Below are 16853 nucleotides of genomic sequence, written 5' to 3' on the forward strand. Positions count from 1 at the left end.
TGATCCTAGCGTATTATCTAATTATAGACCCATCTCCAACTTAACATTCGTATCTAAGATATTAGAAAAAGCTGTGGCCCAACAACTCTGCTTATACCTGAGTAAAAATTACATGTATGAGAAATTCCAGTCTGGATTTAGACCAAATCACAGCACAGAGACAGCCCTAGTGAAGATTACAAATGATCTCCTTCTTGCCTCAGATCAAGGCTATGTATCTTTATTAGTCCTACTAGACCTTAGTGCAGCCTTTGATACAATAGATCATACTATATTACTAGAAAGATTAGAGAAAATGGTTGGAATCACAGGGACAGCCCTATCATGGTTCCAATCATATCTAACGGGACGCTATCAATTCGTAAAGATAAAAGATTTATCTTCAAATTACACAGAAGTAAGATATGGAGTTCCGCAAGGCTCTATTTTAGGGCTGCTATTATTTACAGTATACATGTTACCACTGGGCTCAGTTATAAGCAGACATGGCGTTAATTTCCATTTCTATGCAGATGACACACAACTCTATATATCAGCCAAACCTGATGATAAATTTAGATTACAGAAAATGGAGGACTGTGTAAAGGATATAAAACTCTGGATGTCACATAACTTCCTTCTCCTCAACAGTGACAAAACTGAAGTTCTCCTTTTAGGTCCAAATATCTCTAGAAATAAACTATCTGACCTAATGTTAGACTTGGCTGATTCTTCCATCATTCCTAGTTTAGCAGCTAAAAATCTTGGTGTCACGTTCGACTCAGATTTATCATTTGAGCAACATCTAGCCAATATTAGTAGAACAGCCTTTATGCAGCTTAGGAACATCTCCAAACTAAGAAACTCCTTATCACTACAAGACGCAGAAAAGCTAGTACATTCTTTTATTACCTCAAGACTAGATTACTGTAATGCACTACTGTCAGGTTGTTCCAGCAGGAACCTCAATAAACTTCAGCTGGTGCAAAATGCTGCAGCCAGGGTCCTTACTAAAACTAGAAAATTTGACCATATCAGTCCAGTTCTATCAGCACTTCATTGGCTCCCAGTTAAATTCTGTATCGAATACAAAATTCTTCTTCTATTAACATATAAAGCCCTACATGGCCTCGCTCCTGAGTACCTGCGGGATCTTATTGTATATTACGAACCATCAAGACTACTTAGATCTCAGGGTGCTGGCCTCTTACTCGTGCCCAAAATTCAGAAAACCTCAGCAGGGGGAAGAGCCTTTTCTTAAAAAGCCCCCCAGCTCTGGAATAACCTTCCAGATAATGTTCGGGACTCAGACACAGTCTCAATCTTTAAATTTAAGCTGAAAACTAATATGTTTAGTTTAGCTTTTGGTAATTAATGTTTCTTAAATAAGGGCTGCAGGTCCAGGGGTTCGCAGACCCAGGGAATTGTAGTACACTGAGATGCTGGAGCTGTCGTCTCGCTGCCTACACGCGATCACTCAGGTTTGTTGACAGTGGAGCAGATAGATGCTGGTGTTTTCAGGGTGCGCCCATGTCCGTGTTACCTTCTGGCTCTCTCCTTTTAATTAGGCTGTTATAATCAGACCTGCCGGAGTCGTCAGACACACTCTGATGTGGATGCTCAACATTCTCTGCCCTCCATAAAATTCCTCTCAGAACTAACTTTCTCTTTCTCTTTTTACCTTCTCCGAGTAAATGGCCACCCAGCCCGACCTGCTGGAAGATTGCCCGCTGAGGTCCTCTCTACCTGCGTCAAACCAGCTGCCACCTACCAGTCCGGCCAGCGGGCCCCCTACCCGCCACCACCTATGGCTCACCCGCCTGCCGCTGCTGCCTGTTTGGTGGCCGTGCTGAAACCTAGATGGACTCGTGCCTGTCTGACACTATTAATATCACCACTATTAACTTTCTGTTGTATCTGCTGTGGTAATTTTTATCATTAATGTTTAAATAGTTCTGTTCAGAGGAGGACGGGTCGGGTCTCCCTTGTGAGTCTTGGTTCCTCCCAAGGTTTTTTCCTCCAGCTCTGAGGGAGTTTTTCCTTGCCACTGTCGCCGTTGGCTTGCTCACGGGGGGTCTTTAATCCTTCATGATATTTCTTCTTTCTTCTCTGTCCTTTATTAAGTACTAATGATGTAAAGCTGCTTTGTGACGACAACAGTTGTAAAAAGCGCTATACAAATAAATCTGACTTGACTTGACTAATAGAGGATATGCATGTGACATCATAGGTGGCAGGAGTCATTGTGCCCCCCCACCCCGTGTTAGCGCTCAGTGGGAACGCCGTTTGGTCAAGCGACTGTACAAACAGATTCTGCAGAAATTCAGAGCTTCCTTTTACAGGAGAGCTGCTAACATGCTCATGTGGGCCTCACATGGGTGGAATAGGGCTAGGTGGGTTCCAGCTGGGCATGAGCTCTTAGTGGGTTTGCACAAAAAATTATTGGTCAGGAGAAACTAATGTATCACTGCAGTTCACAGAACTGACTGGACTCCAGGCTCTGAAACATGTGGGAGCTCCCGGAGTGGTGAAGTCATGCTCTGGGGAAAATAACAAGCCCACTGTAGTTGTGAGTTAAGCGACATGCTAAGTTCAAGTAAAAGGGAAAGCAAGCAAACCTGGATGAGCCAGTCCACTAACTGAGCCTGAAAACAGTGGAAAACACTCTTGAGAGCGTTCATTCAGATATGAGGCCTTATCCTCTAAACAGGGGTGATCTGAGCCTCAGTTAGCTGGACGTTCCTGGCAACACGTCGCTGTCCCTGGACTATTAGTTCTTTAGTAATGTGGCTGGATCGCTGTCGAGTCCAGCTGCCTTTTACCTAAGCAGATATTCGATTGTGTCAGTCCCAGTTTGGCTGTTTCCCCTAATAAACGCTGCAAAGAATGATTTGCCACTCAGTCCGACTAAAGGGGGCGTGTCCCAGCGGGATCGGGACGTTAGTGCATCCCTTCTATAGGGACACAATCTTGCTTCTTGCTGTAGGCGGTCTTCGTGTTGCAGTTTTGCAATTTGCAAGTTTGGTCTGACTGTCCCTCTCAAGCGAACGAGCGAAGGACTGCTGAAGCCATAATTAGCCAAGAGGAAGTGGAATGACCTCCAGTCTTTAGCTGATGACGTTCTGAGGCTAAGCAGGAATTAGCAGCGCTCAGTGAGATCAGAGAGAGGGTGAGGAACACACACACACACACACTCACGTGATGGTGTCGATCATGTCCAGCCCCATCTCCACACAGCAGTGGGCGTGGTCAGTCTTGGGCTGGGTCAGTCCTGACACGCAGTAGTAACAGTCACCCAGAATCTTAATGCGCCGGCAGTGGTTCTCCTGTCGAGAAAACAAAAGGAGAATAACAGATGAAAGGCAAGGCATTATGGGAATTGTAGTTGTTATATTAATCAACAAAGGTTTTTTGTTGTTGTTTTGTTTTGCATAATTTGACAAATGAACCAATAAAAACGCACTTTGTCTTTCTCCTGGAGGGGCACTTACGGTGGTTTCGTAGCCCTATGCAGATTAGATTAGTTCATCGGCGGACGTCTGTATATTTTTTAGATGGTTAGTTCTAGATTTGGGGGTCCATTTTGCATCTCTCAGATAAATCTTTCATTATTTATTTATTTTTTTAATCAGTTTTGACTGAAGGAGGGAGAAAAACGCAGACATGGCCGATCCAGACGGAAATAAAATCACTACAAGCGACTTCAGACAGCAGTCTGGGCTGAAGCACTCCTTAAAATTTCACTGTGGGCGGGGCTGAACGGCTTTAGGCTGAATAGGTGGACTGGGAGAGCTCATTTGCATACATTCTCAAAGGCTCAGTAACAGGCTGTTCAATTCTAAGGCAGCCAACATGCTCGGAGGAAAGCCCCAGATCCCCAGCTCTGATCACACAGGGAGGGACGAGGGGAGAGAGCGCCACCCTACCCACCTAGAGAGAGCATGGTCGCTTGTGCTCTCTCAGACTCCGGCTGCTGATGGCGAAGCAGCATGACCCAGGACTCGAACTCTCGATCCTCAGGATCTCGGGACTCAGAGTCCGGCCTGAGGTCATTTTTTATGGCTCGATTTCCTGACTGAGCTCATTTACATATTCTTCTTAAAGGCGCAGTGACAGAAACAGGCTGTTCAACTCTAAGGGATGAAGAGAGGTTGGGAAATTGTTGCGTTAAAAAAATGATAATAGCTGTTTCTGTCACATAAACTCGCGCAAATGTTAGAAATGATACGAAAAAATATAAAAGAATCAAGAAGTCGTCGGTTATGAGCTCTTTAAATGGCTTTGGGGACGGGATGGAGTGTTAACAACACAAACCTGCTCACATAAGACACACTTCAGTGCAACGCCTCTGATTGCTCTGGGGTCCTTAGGGCTTCCAGTTATTGGGGATGTTTCAGATGTTTGCTATAGACTAGCAAGGACACACACACACTCACACACACACACACACACACACGAACGCACACTGAGGCCAAACTAGGAAAGTTAATGACCTCATTTAATTTCCACTGTGTGTGTGTGTGTCTGTGTGTGTGTGTGTGCTGAGTGTGTCAAGTGCTCACAAATTCATCAACGTGCTGCTCTCCGACACAGCTTGTCGCTTTGCATCTTGGTGGCAGAGACTGTGTATGTGTGTGCGTGTATGTGTGTGCGTGTGTGTGTGCGTGTATGTGTGTGTGTTGGAGAAGTTATTGCTGAGCTGAGGCTTTGGTATATTTGTGAACTCATTGCTGACACACACACACACACACACACACACACACACACACAGCTTGTCTAGTCCCTGTAGAAAAGTACTGCCAATAGAATAGGACTCTCAGCAGAATGCTGCCTAATGCCAGGCGTGGGCTAGAGGGGTATAAAGCCCCCCAGCATTGAGCTGTGGAGCAGTGGAAGGACTGTGTTCTCTGGTGGAATGATGGATGGTGTAATGGCTGATCTCACAAATGAGTCAGTAGAGCAAGGCCGCTACTCCACTGAGCAGGTGTGATGGATGGCCTGCTTTAAGTGTGTTGGTGGAAACATGAAGATGTAACTGATTACAAAGGTAAAGGTGCAGGTATTTGTCACTGTACAGCAAAATGTGTCCTCCGCATTTCACCCATCTGTGGTAGTGAACACACACACACACACACACACACACACACACACACACTAGTGAACTAGGGGCAGTGAATACACACACATCCAGAGCGGTGGGCAGCCAACTCCAGCGCCCGGGGAGCAGAGAGGGTAAAGGGCCTTGCTCAAGGGCCCAACAGTGGCAGCTTGTCGACAACCCTGTTATCGATAGCCCGGCGCTCTAACCGCTGAGCCACCACCATCCCTTACTTTACGGGCTCAAGTGTGAACCGCGACCAGGAGCCGTGGCTTCCTATATCTAGTGCTAGTTGTATTAAGCAAACCTCCAACGGCACGTGTCAGAGGCAGAAAGACGGGGTGATTATTACTGGTGTTTGGTTGTACTGGACGGAGTTTTGGTTGGGAGGGGTTTTGATGGTAGTGGGAGGGATTTGGTTATAGTGGGAGGGGTTTTGTTGTAGTGGAAGGAGTCTTTTGTTGTAGTGAGAGGGGCTTTTGTAGTCGTGGGAGGGGGTTGATGGTAGTGGGGTGGGTTTTGGTTATAGTGGGAGGGGTTATGATTATAGTGGGAGTGGTTTTGGTTATAGAGGGAGGGTTTCTGTGGTAGTGGAAAGGGTTTGGGTTGCAGTGGGAGGAGTCCTTGTTGTAGTGGGAGGGGTTTTGTAGTAGCTGGAGGGGTTTTGGTTATAGTGGGAGGAGTTTTGATGGTAGCGGGACGGGTTTTGGTTATAGTGGGATGGGTTTTGGTTGTAACGGGAGGGGTTATGGTTATAGTGGGAGGGGGGTTGGTTGTAATGGGAGGGGGTTGGTTACAGTGGGAGGGGGGTGGTTGTAATGGGAGGGGTTTTGGTTGTACTGGGAGAGGTTCTGGTTGTCCTGGGAGAAGTTCTGGTTATAGTGGGAGGGGTTTTGATTGTACTGGGAGGGGTTGGGTGCGTTACTTTACAGTTTGCAGGTTTATGAGGCTCTGCCTTATCCACGTTAACTCACGTTCAAAAACTGACTGGTCACTTGCTGCCTAATGTACCCACCCCTTGATAGGTGCCTTTGGAAGCGGGTAATCAACCCAGTAAAAGAACAGGCAGTGACCCTGAGTCTTTCTGTCAGCTCTGACAGGCCACACTGACAGCAGTTAGCTGAGAAGGCACAAGTAGCTTCAGTGCTGTGCTCTGGGACCCTTTAAAATAAAAGGTGGGCTCAGCTTAAACAGGCGAGGGAGAGAGGTAGTTGGGGTAATAGGCAGATGTCCATGGTAGGGGATATCTGGCCAAAGTTTGGGTTGAAGAACATGGAAAAACAGGACAGCAGTGACCTGTTTGCGGGCATCCACCTCTGTAGACGTTGCAACCCTGGATTTAGCTGCCCTTGTCCGGCCAATAAAGGCAGCATTAGGAGCTCTAAACTAAACATCAGTCTTAGCATATAACCATGACCGCTCCTGCTGGCCACCCCACAGCCATTAATCTCCATTACACTGCACTGGCCCAGGCCACTCCTGTGGGGCCGCGGTGCAGACAGACCCTGAGAAACATGGGCAGACAGACCTGAGCAGAGCAGCAGCTCTGCTTAGCAACCCGCAACAGACAGGGCTTGCCTTCTGTGACACACACACACACACACACACACACACACACACACACACACACACACACACACGCCATGCATAACAACACCTGACGCAGGCAGAATAGATGCTTGCTCTGTCTAACCAACCAGCGCATCCAGTCCTCGCTAACAGCGACGTGATTTATCTTCTCACACTCAACACAGGAGATCACTCATCACTCCATACTATGTAGCTGATGATCAGCATACATGCAACCAGCTGTGTCCAAACTTTTGACTGGTACTGCAGCTCTCCAGGAAGAGGGTTGGAGACCACTGGTTCAGACTGTCAGTAGTTAGCTAGCTTAGTAAATCTGCCCCCTAGTCGATAAGGTTAGCAGTTCTCAGCACAGCAGTTCTCCGGTTCTCCCGCTGGAAAAACGGAGCGTTTCAGTGATGGTTTTATAAAGGGTCAGATATTATGGTCTGTTTTCAGGTTCCACTGTAAAATAGCTCCACACTGCAGAACCTCAACTCCTTTATTTACCTCCTTTATTTACATTTGCACTGCTGCTACTGTAGGCTGGACTGTAATATCTGTTAATAATTTCTATCTACTATGAATTATTGAGTATCAACTATAATTAATTATTCAGTATTTCTTTTGAGTAATCCAATAATTACAGTTAATTATTCAGTACCCACTAGGTATTATTCAGTATATGACATATTCAGTATTCACCATGAAATTTTCAGTATCCACTATGTATTATTCAGTATATGAATTATTCAGTATCTACTATGAAATATTCAGTATCCACTATGGGTTTATTTAGAATCTACAATTAATTATTTAGTATCCACCATGAATTACTCGGTACATGAATCATTCAGTATATGAAATATTCAGTATCCATCATGAAACATTCAGTATCCACTTTAAATGATTCAGTATCCATTAAGTATTATTCAGTATATCAATTAATCAGTATCCAGTATGAATTATTTAGTATCCACTTTGAATTATTCAGTATCCATTATAAATGATCCAGTATCCACTATAAATTATTTAGTATCTACTATCTATTATTCAGTATATCAGTTATATAGTATCCATTATGAATGATTCAGTATCCACTATGTATTATTCAGTATATCAATTAATCAGTATCCAGTATGAATTATTTACTATCCACTTTGAATGATTCAGTATCCACTTTGAAATTTTCAGCATCCACTATGGGTTTATTTAGAATCTACAATTAATTATTTAGTATCCACCATGAATTACTCGGTAAATGAATTATTTTATATCCACTATGCATTATTTATTATTTACTATTAATTGTTTATTATCCAGTATTAACTATTTCAGTAACTACTATGCATTGTTCAACATCCTTTATGAATGATTTATTATTGACTATTAATAATTTCAGTAACTGCTCCGTTACTCTGATTTGAATATGTCCCTCATGTTGCTTTAGGGTGAGAATTCAAGGTATGGAAGCACAATATAATGTTTATAAAATGATTCTTCATGAAATAAAAAGTGTTTCTTTTATGGCTTCACTCAAAGAACCACATGTAGCTCTTTCATTCTTAAGAGTGTATGGTAGGTGTTTCTGGTAAAATGGCCAGGTACAAGGTTTATGGACCTAATAAGCTAATATCAGTGTGGAGGTTCTCACTCACTGATCTGCACCTGGATGTGTGTGAACATGCTGAAGTGTTCTCTAGTCCTAATCTAATCTCCCCTGCAGGCCAATTCAGACGCAAGCAGGATTATCAGCCTCACATGATGCTGCTGCTATATTTAACCCACCCCCCTCCACACACACACACACACACACACACACACACACACACACACACACACACACACACTAAATACAATGCAAATGAATGATGCACACTTCAATCGCACTCTTGCATGTGCGACATGACACAAAGATGAAATGCATACTTTGCAGGTACATGATACACGTACGCGCACACACACACACACACACACACACACACACACACACACACTTAATGCACAGTTTGAAGTAAGTGCTGAGTGTGTAATCTCTTAAGCTCTGCCTCTGGGCTGCAGATACAGTCACACCTGTAGGCTGAAAAACGTCTCACTGTAGAAACACGATGACACGACTAATTACAGAGGCAACAGGAATTCATACGATTCCCAGAACAGCCACATTTAGTTTACATCTAAATCAACATCAAACTGTCTTCAGCGACCCCAATCCACCGAGCAATCCTTACTAACATGCTTTTACTTCCAGAAACTCACACTGTGCTGCAGACACTACATCCACAGATTTAGCTCAGCAAAACGAATGAAGATCTGCATGTTCCCATACAGAAACCTCACATACAGAAACCTCACATATGGCCAGGAATTATTTATATATTTATATATACATAATATAACATCATCATACATAAATCACAGTTTTGATTGATAGATTAATACATATCGCCACTGTCGACATGCAGCTCCAAACTGCTGATTTTACAGGCGAAGCCAAAAACACTCTTAACTCTGAATGGCTGTCAGTGTACAGTAAGAGCATTTCTATTGGTCCATTCATCCAGCATTATTCACACAGAAGCAGCTACTGGGGTCAAACCATGGAGAAAACTAAAAATGGACAACAATGGAGATACATGGTTTTCATAGGACAGTAGTGATATACTGTATATATAGTAAATATCAATAATAGTGCACATATGTAATAATATATATATATATATATATAAATAATATATATATGTTATATATATAATAAAATATATAAAAAACATGAAATATACAATAAACACATACTGTATATATAGTAAATATCAATAATAGTGCACATATGTATATATATATATATAATCTATAATAAGAGTTAATTCCAGGTAATTGTGTGCATTTCTATTGGTTTATTCATCCTGAATGGTTTACACAGTGTACAGAGTGTACAAGGTATATCGTCAGTCGCTCTGCATAAGCCTTGTATCTCCATTGTTGCTGATCATTTATCAGATTTTGCCTGATTTTCTCCTCAATTTGGACCACCAATTACCCAACCCATACGTAATGGGCCTCGCCTGCCGATGGATATCAGCATGACCGGAATTCGAACCAGCGATTGTCTGATCATGGTGACAGTGCACTAGTATGCTGGACATTTTCACATTTTGACATAGTGTGAAACTTATATAGTTATTTGTTTATTTTTATTTATTTAATCTGTGTATTGTCATATATCAGGTTTCTGTGTTTTTTTATTAGTTGGTTTAAGACATTTTAAGGTGTGTGTTTACAGAGATGTGATTGGTCACAGTCTAACTCCAGTGTTTGCTAACAATGTTAGCCTAGCCTAGCAAGAACAGCTCAACGCTCCACTTCCTTTCAGGCCCAGAGTGCTGAGCTGATCAGAAGAGCTTCCTTGTCTAATTTGTCTGTTTGCTTTTCACAGTAAGCTCTTCTGATCAGCTCAACACTCTGGGCCTGAAAGGAAGTGCAGCTGATCAGAAGAGCTTACTGAGAAAAGCAAACAGACAAATTAGACAAGGAAGCTGCTGCTGCTGCTGCTCTCAGAACAGAGGACTGACCACCCCAGAGTCCAGTCCAGTCCTGGAGTCCAGTCCATAGTGCAGTAGCAGCATTCCTGGCCTGGACTGGAGATGACAGGGACGCCGTTCTCCCTGTTCCAGTCAGTGGAGCATCAGCATGATCCTGAGGCTGATATTTTAATGTACATATTGTTGCTTTAATGGCTATTTTGACTGTAAATGAATTAAATGAACAGTGGTTTAAATAAAGGGGGGTCTGTCCCCATGCAGCCAACTAAACACACATGTTCATTTAAAAGCTCTAAACATGTATAATCACAAAGAAACGCCTCAAATAAAAAATAAACGCCTAAAATGAATAAATGTAAGCAGACCGATCACGATCAACCATCCTACTATCAGCCTCCGCTCTTAAAAACCATGTATTAGGAAAACTCACTGCAGAGCATTATTGCCTCTCTACCAACACTGCACCCTAATCTCTCTGGCTGGGCAGGGCTGGATCTGATGGCCTCAAATGTTTTTGGCCAAGCTGACCTTAGGTAAGACTGTCCTGGCCTGAGCTGGCCTTGGGTAGCTGAGCTTGGGGTAAATAAATACTTATTGAATCTTTCCCTGGATTGTTCTCTACAGTGCTGATCATTCATTTAGGAAGTAGCTTTGATAAACACATTAAATCAATTTATTTAATGATGGTTTTTTAGGGCTGCAGCGATTAATGATAATCTGATACAATTACAGTAGTGTGTCGATTTAATGGGTTTATATATACTGTCATGGCGGGTTAGGCCAGACACAGAGGGATGAACACTTGCAGAGATGGGTCCAATGCAAGTAGTTCATTAACGAAACTCAAGATAACACAAGGGGGCAAAATAAAGTGAAAGAAGCAGCAGCTACAGGGCATACAGGTGAACACCACACTACACAAACGTGACAAACCAGAGGGCAAAAACAAACCCACCTGAGACTGGGGGTTTAGCTGAGGGACCAGCTACTAGGCAAGAACGGCTAGGCCGACCCAACCAGGCACTGCTCAGTGAGCGTGGGTCGCCTAGCTGGAACGAGAGTAGTGGGCATATTTTCGCTGAGTCCTTGAATGGCCGGGTGTCTTGCTCGCGAACGAGGACGTAGATCAGAAGCTGGCCTAAAAGCACCGTGAGCAGAAACGAGAACCTCTCGGGCTACCTCAAGGTTACATACAATGCAATTCTTGGCCTTGAGCTAAGCGTCGAGGCTCCTTAAGTACCCTCAGCCTCAGGTGAAACACATGAACATGAAACAAGACACTGAACCGACACAATGAACCAAACATGAACCAAACGAGGCGGAAGTCCTTATTTGGGTCTGTGGGCGGCGGCTCAAAATCGCCCCGGGGGAGGGCGCAATACTGAGGGGCTGACTATATACATATATTATAGTAGGGAACACCCTACTTCCCGATCTTCCTGATTACAGTCTCAGATAACTTTATGGGAGAAGGAAAAAGCTTCTTTAGCTTTAAATGGAAGTCAATGTGAAAAGATTTGATTCCAAGTCATTTTGGAGAATTTCTATTGGTCCATTCATCATTATGTTAAAAAGTGAAAAACAGCAAAAATGGAGATACAAGGTTTTTGTGTGACAGCGACAATTTGCATATATGCATATATGACACACAAATTTCAATATGTGATAAATGTAGGCTGGATTTATGCAAATCCCATATATTTTATTATCTTATCATTTTTCAGGAGATATTAACGAGCAGATTCGATATATAATGTAAGATATCCCATGCAGAGGAACTACAGAGGAAGTAGAACCCTGGAAACTGTGCAAGACCGTGATTTAATCGCATAACATCACTTTTGTTAAGAATTATCATTTTATTTAATATTCAAAGTAATAAAAGTAATAAAAATCTATTTTAGCAATGTAATTTCTTAGGGCTGCAACAATTTCTAATAATCTGATACAGTTTCAGTAGAGTGTTTACTACTTTTAAATTAAAAAAATAAATTAATTTAATAATTTATTTATTCAAAGGTGCCTGAACTTTTGCAATAAGACTGTACCATCACATGCAGCCTTTTCTTCTGAACACAAAGGGACATAGAGCACATTCTGCTTTACACCAGGCTTCAGATCAATAAGGCCGAGCCATTATAGATGTGATAAAGTTACACTCCACTTCGACTGACTCTATCTGCACCATCTTCTCCACTGTGATCCTCAGGCTTCAGGTTTCCATCTTGCTGATGGTCTGTATGCACTTGCCAGACTGTCTGTAGTTCTGTCTGTCTGATCCCTTTCTGCTTTGTCAGACTTTAGTTGGGACACATGAGCAGATTCTAAGATTTCAATCAAAACTCTGGAGTTTTGAAATAAAACAGGAGCTGTTTTATAATAATTAGAATCACAATGATATGAGTTATGTGATCTGATAGGAGCCCTAGAAGGTTCAACTGTACTTCCTCTGGCAGAGCTGAATAATGAGAGTTCGGTTCATGGAACTGTGAAACCGTGGAGCTCAAACACTGCTGTTCCACCTTCACAAGTCAATCTGCCATAATCAAAACAGAGCTGGAAAACGGGCCAATTTCAAAACCCCAAAAGTGTTACATCACAGTCTAGACTTCTCATATTTACACCCCCAACATTTACATAAACCCACCCACTAGCACAAGCTAAAGTAAAGCATGATGGTGAGTTCAGGAGGAAATGGTGTTGTTGACACTAGACAGCAGCTCATCACCTGAAGACACTGCCAGTTATGGGAATACGGGTTGCTACAGGAACCAGGCCTCATATCCCTGGCTTTTCCTGTGCCAGTGTCTGCAGAAAGGGGAGCTCAAACTCTACATGGCTAAGAGGTAAGACTTTAGAAAGCCAACCCTGCGAAAGTAAGTGGGGGTCAAGGCTAAAAGCTGGGCTTCAGTATCATCAGAGCACATTGCGCTGAGAGGACACAATGAGAGGACAGCAGCACAATGTTTCTATTACAGTGTTAAACTATGCTATAATAACAGAGGACTCCTGTGAGCCGTTGCAGTGCCACAAAGCAGCCAATTACAGCAGAGCTCTAAAGCAAAATCAGCATGTTTCAATCTGAGGCCAAATAACAGGGTGGTAAATAGGCTTGTGAGACTACACCTAAGCATTTTCTACCCCAACCAAAGTCACATACTACCTGTACATCTTAAAATGATGTCACTGCATGATGTAAAATGCTGAATTTGGCACCTTGGAATAGACTATAGCATTGAGCTGCAGTTGTTATCCTACCTAAGCTGTGCAGATACTTACAATATTTGAAAAGGCTGTGTTCACATGCTCGACAAAACAGGCTTCACATAAACCCAGCTAACACCGCAACACCGTCCCTAAAGCATGTGTCTCCTCGAGCAGTGAGGCCCACATATCGGAGTCAAAATCACACATTTAACGATGGGATTTAGCTAAAAGCCTCAATGCTAAATCAGGCACAGACACCTTGGAAGTGCATTTTTGGCTGTAATTAGAGGCCCGGTGTCCTAGAATCATCAGCACTGGGACGTCCCTAAAAATGTCTGAATCTCCAGATAGGACAGTACAGATGGGAGAAGGAGCAGTAAAGCTCTGGCATAGGCAACAAAGTGGGGTGGAGTGTGTATATTTTAATATATTATAATTACAGTGATTTAAATCAGCTCTGGCGAATTCTAGGTTCGATGCCAGACTGCGATGCCAAGACTCTCACGCGACCCAGCAAGAACCAGTTACACACTGAAGAGAGAGAGAGGAAAAAGTGACAAGTGACAAAGAGACCCGGGTGGTGCAACTGTCTAAGTTCTGGCTGTAATGTCAGGAGACTAAAGGTTCGATCCCTGGTGATGCCACAGCCATCCGTGGCCTGGAGTCCAAGAGAACATGATTGGCCTCACTCTATTTGGGTGGGCACAATGGCCCTCCCTGTCCCCCATTATTCAGAACAACACTAGCCAACGCAAGCTTTGTTAGCAGAACTGGTAGTTAGCGTTCTCCTCCAAGTGTGTTGAGCCGTTACAGCAGTTTCAAAAGATGTGTTTATAAGAAAAGCCGGTTCAAGCCTTCACCCTTCCAGCACTGGTAGCACTGTATAATGGAGAACCGTGTCTAGTGGGTGGGAACTGGAAATTATTCAACTTGAGGGGGTTTCCAAAAGTTTGTGGACACCCCTTCTAATGAATGCATTCAGCTACTTTACGGTACAGCCATTGCTGACACAGATGTACAAATACACACACACAGCTTGTCTGGTCCCTGTACAGAAGTACTGCCAATAGAATAGGACTCTCTGGAGCAGATTAGCATGAACCTATTGGCACCATGCTGCCTAATGCCAGGCGTGGGCTAGAGGAGACTAAAGCCCCCCAGCATTGAGCTGTGGAGTAGTGGAGGAACTGTGTTCTCTGAAATAATGGATGGTGGTGCTTCATTCGATACTTTTAGGATAAGTTGGGGAGTTGAGGATAATAAGATGGAGGGGTGATTATTCAGCATCCTGACCTCACTAATGCCGCTCTTGTCACTGAATGCAATCAAATCCTCACAGCAGTGCTCTTTCAAAATCTAGTAGAAAGCTAGCTTCTTCTCTGGACAGTAGAGACAGTTACTCCAACAAAAGCAGGATTAGCTCTTTTTAATAGCCTTGATTTCAGAAGAAACAATGAAAGAGCAGGTGTCCCAATACTTTTGTCCATTTAGCGTACGCATTATCAGTGAAGCTCATTGCCTGCATTTCTTAGTTTGTACTTATTTTCAAAAAAGCAGCCAAAGAAAGGTTCCATGTGTGAAAGTACCAAAAGGCAAGAGAACCGCGAGAGCCGAAGAGGCCTTCATCTGCTGCACACAAGTCACTGATTTGTTGAAATGAAAGTTAACAACTTCCCAAGGAAGAAACAGTGTGTTTGTGTGTGATAGAGAGACAAAGACAGACAGAAAGAAAGTGAGAGAGAGAGAGAGAGAGAGAGAGAGAGAGAGAGGAGATGCAAAATTGTCAAGTCGGTAATGAGAGCTGCAAAAATGCTCAAGTTGGGTGATGAAGCAGACGGCAGAAGCAAAATAGTGAGATGGGAAAACAACAGGAACGGGAGAACAGACAGGAAAAATGAAAGTTGATAAAGTGAAGAAAGACGTCGGTAAATTGGAGCCTGTTCTTCTGACTAGATCACTAGACCAACTACTCTCTGACAACAGTAAATATGAGCTGTGTATTTTGCCCACTTGTCTAATTGAGACCTGTACTGTTATAACCACATATTAATTCCATAATGTATACTGAATAATTCATAATAGCTCCTATATAATCAGGCTAATAAGGCACATCAGCCAGCAGGGACACTTCATACATTAAGCAGAACTTAACTAATCCTCTTTCTCTGGCCCAGAGTTTGACATGCCCTCCTCAGTGTGGTACAAAACTTTACAAATCCTCTTACTGTGGACTAGAACTTTACAAACTTCTTTAATGGTGGTCTTGAACTTTACAAACCCTCTTACTGTGACCCAGAACTTTACAAACCCTCTTACTGTGGACTAGAACTTTACAAATCCTCTTACTGTGGACTAGAACTTTACAAACTTCTTTAATGGTGGTCTTGAACTTTATAAACTCCCCTTACTGTGACCCAGAACTTTACAAACCCTCTTACTGTGGACTAGAACTTTACAAACCCTCTTACTGTAGACTAGAACTTTACAAACGCCCCTTAGTGTGACCCAGAACTTTACAAACCCCTCCTACTGTGCCCTAAAACATTACAAATGTCTCTTATGGTAGTCTTGAACTGTATACACTCCCCTTACTGTGACCCAGAACTTTAAACACTCTCCTTACTGTGACCCAGAACTTTGCAGACTCGCCTTGCTGTGGCCCAGAACTTTACATACCTGACTACTGAGGCCTAGAACTTTACAAACCCTTTACTGTGGCCCAACCTTTATAAACCTCTCTTACTGTGACCCAGAACTTTAAACACTCTCCTTATTGTGACCCAGAACTGTACAAACCTTAATTACTTTGACCCAGATCTTTAAAAACTCTCTTACTGTGGCCTAGAACTTTACAGCCTCACCTTACTTTGGCCCATCACAGACCCTTTCTGTGGCACTTAACTTCGTAATCGTCCTTAACTGCCCGTACTGTGTCACGACACGAAACAATCAGACAAAGGAAACATGTAATAAATTTGAGAAATGTATGATATGTATAAAAATGTGAGAAAGCAGCGTTTCTGCTGTTTGATTTGATGGCTATGAAGCCCTTCCTCTGTGAGAAGCTCTAATTCAGCTGGCAGCAGATTCACTGCAACTTTCTTTTGTCCGCCTTTAAAATGTACAGAAAATCACTGGAGACCGACTGGCAGAGAGAAAACAATTATACAACAGAAAGAGAGAAGAAGAGGAAGAAAGCTGAGGGCTGAGAGTGTGTGTGTGTGTGTGTGTGTGTGTGTGTGTGTGTGTGTGTGTGTGTGAGTGTGAGTGTGAATGAGAGTGGGCTTCACTTGGCTGGTAGAGATGTGATTATGACCGTGTGTTCCTGGCCTGCTTCCTCCAGCCTGTCCCCAGCATCCAGGTGGCCCGAGGCTCCTTCAATCTCACAGAGCACAGTTGACACACACATACACACACACACACACACATATATATACACAAAGCTTGCCCACACACTTTCC

At 43.1% G+C, this 16853-nt stretch overlaps 1 protein-coding gene across 2 annotated transcripts in view; it reads right to left on the reverse strand.

The window, feature by feature from the left end:
• Window positions 1-16853, reverse strand: part of adcy1b (adenylate cyclase 1b) — a 103288-nt gene that overhangs the window by 44902 nt on the left and 41533 nt on the right. For both annotated transcript variants that reach the window (XM_072687243.1, XM_072687242.1), the window contains exon 5: window positions 3178-3305. In XM_072687243.1, coding sequence (XP_072543344.1) covers window positions 3178-3305 — 128 coding nt within the window. The remainder of the gene's footprint in view (window positions 1-3177; window positions 3306-16853) is intronic.

Source organism: Salminus brasiliensis, chromosome 9 (genome assembly GCF_030463535.1).
Source record: "Salminus brasiliensis chromosome 9, fSalBra1.hap2, whole genome shotgun sequence".
Taxonomy (NCBI): Eukaryota; Metazoa; Chordata; class Actinopteri; order Characiformes; family Bryconidae; genus Salminus; species Salminus brasiliensis.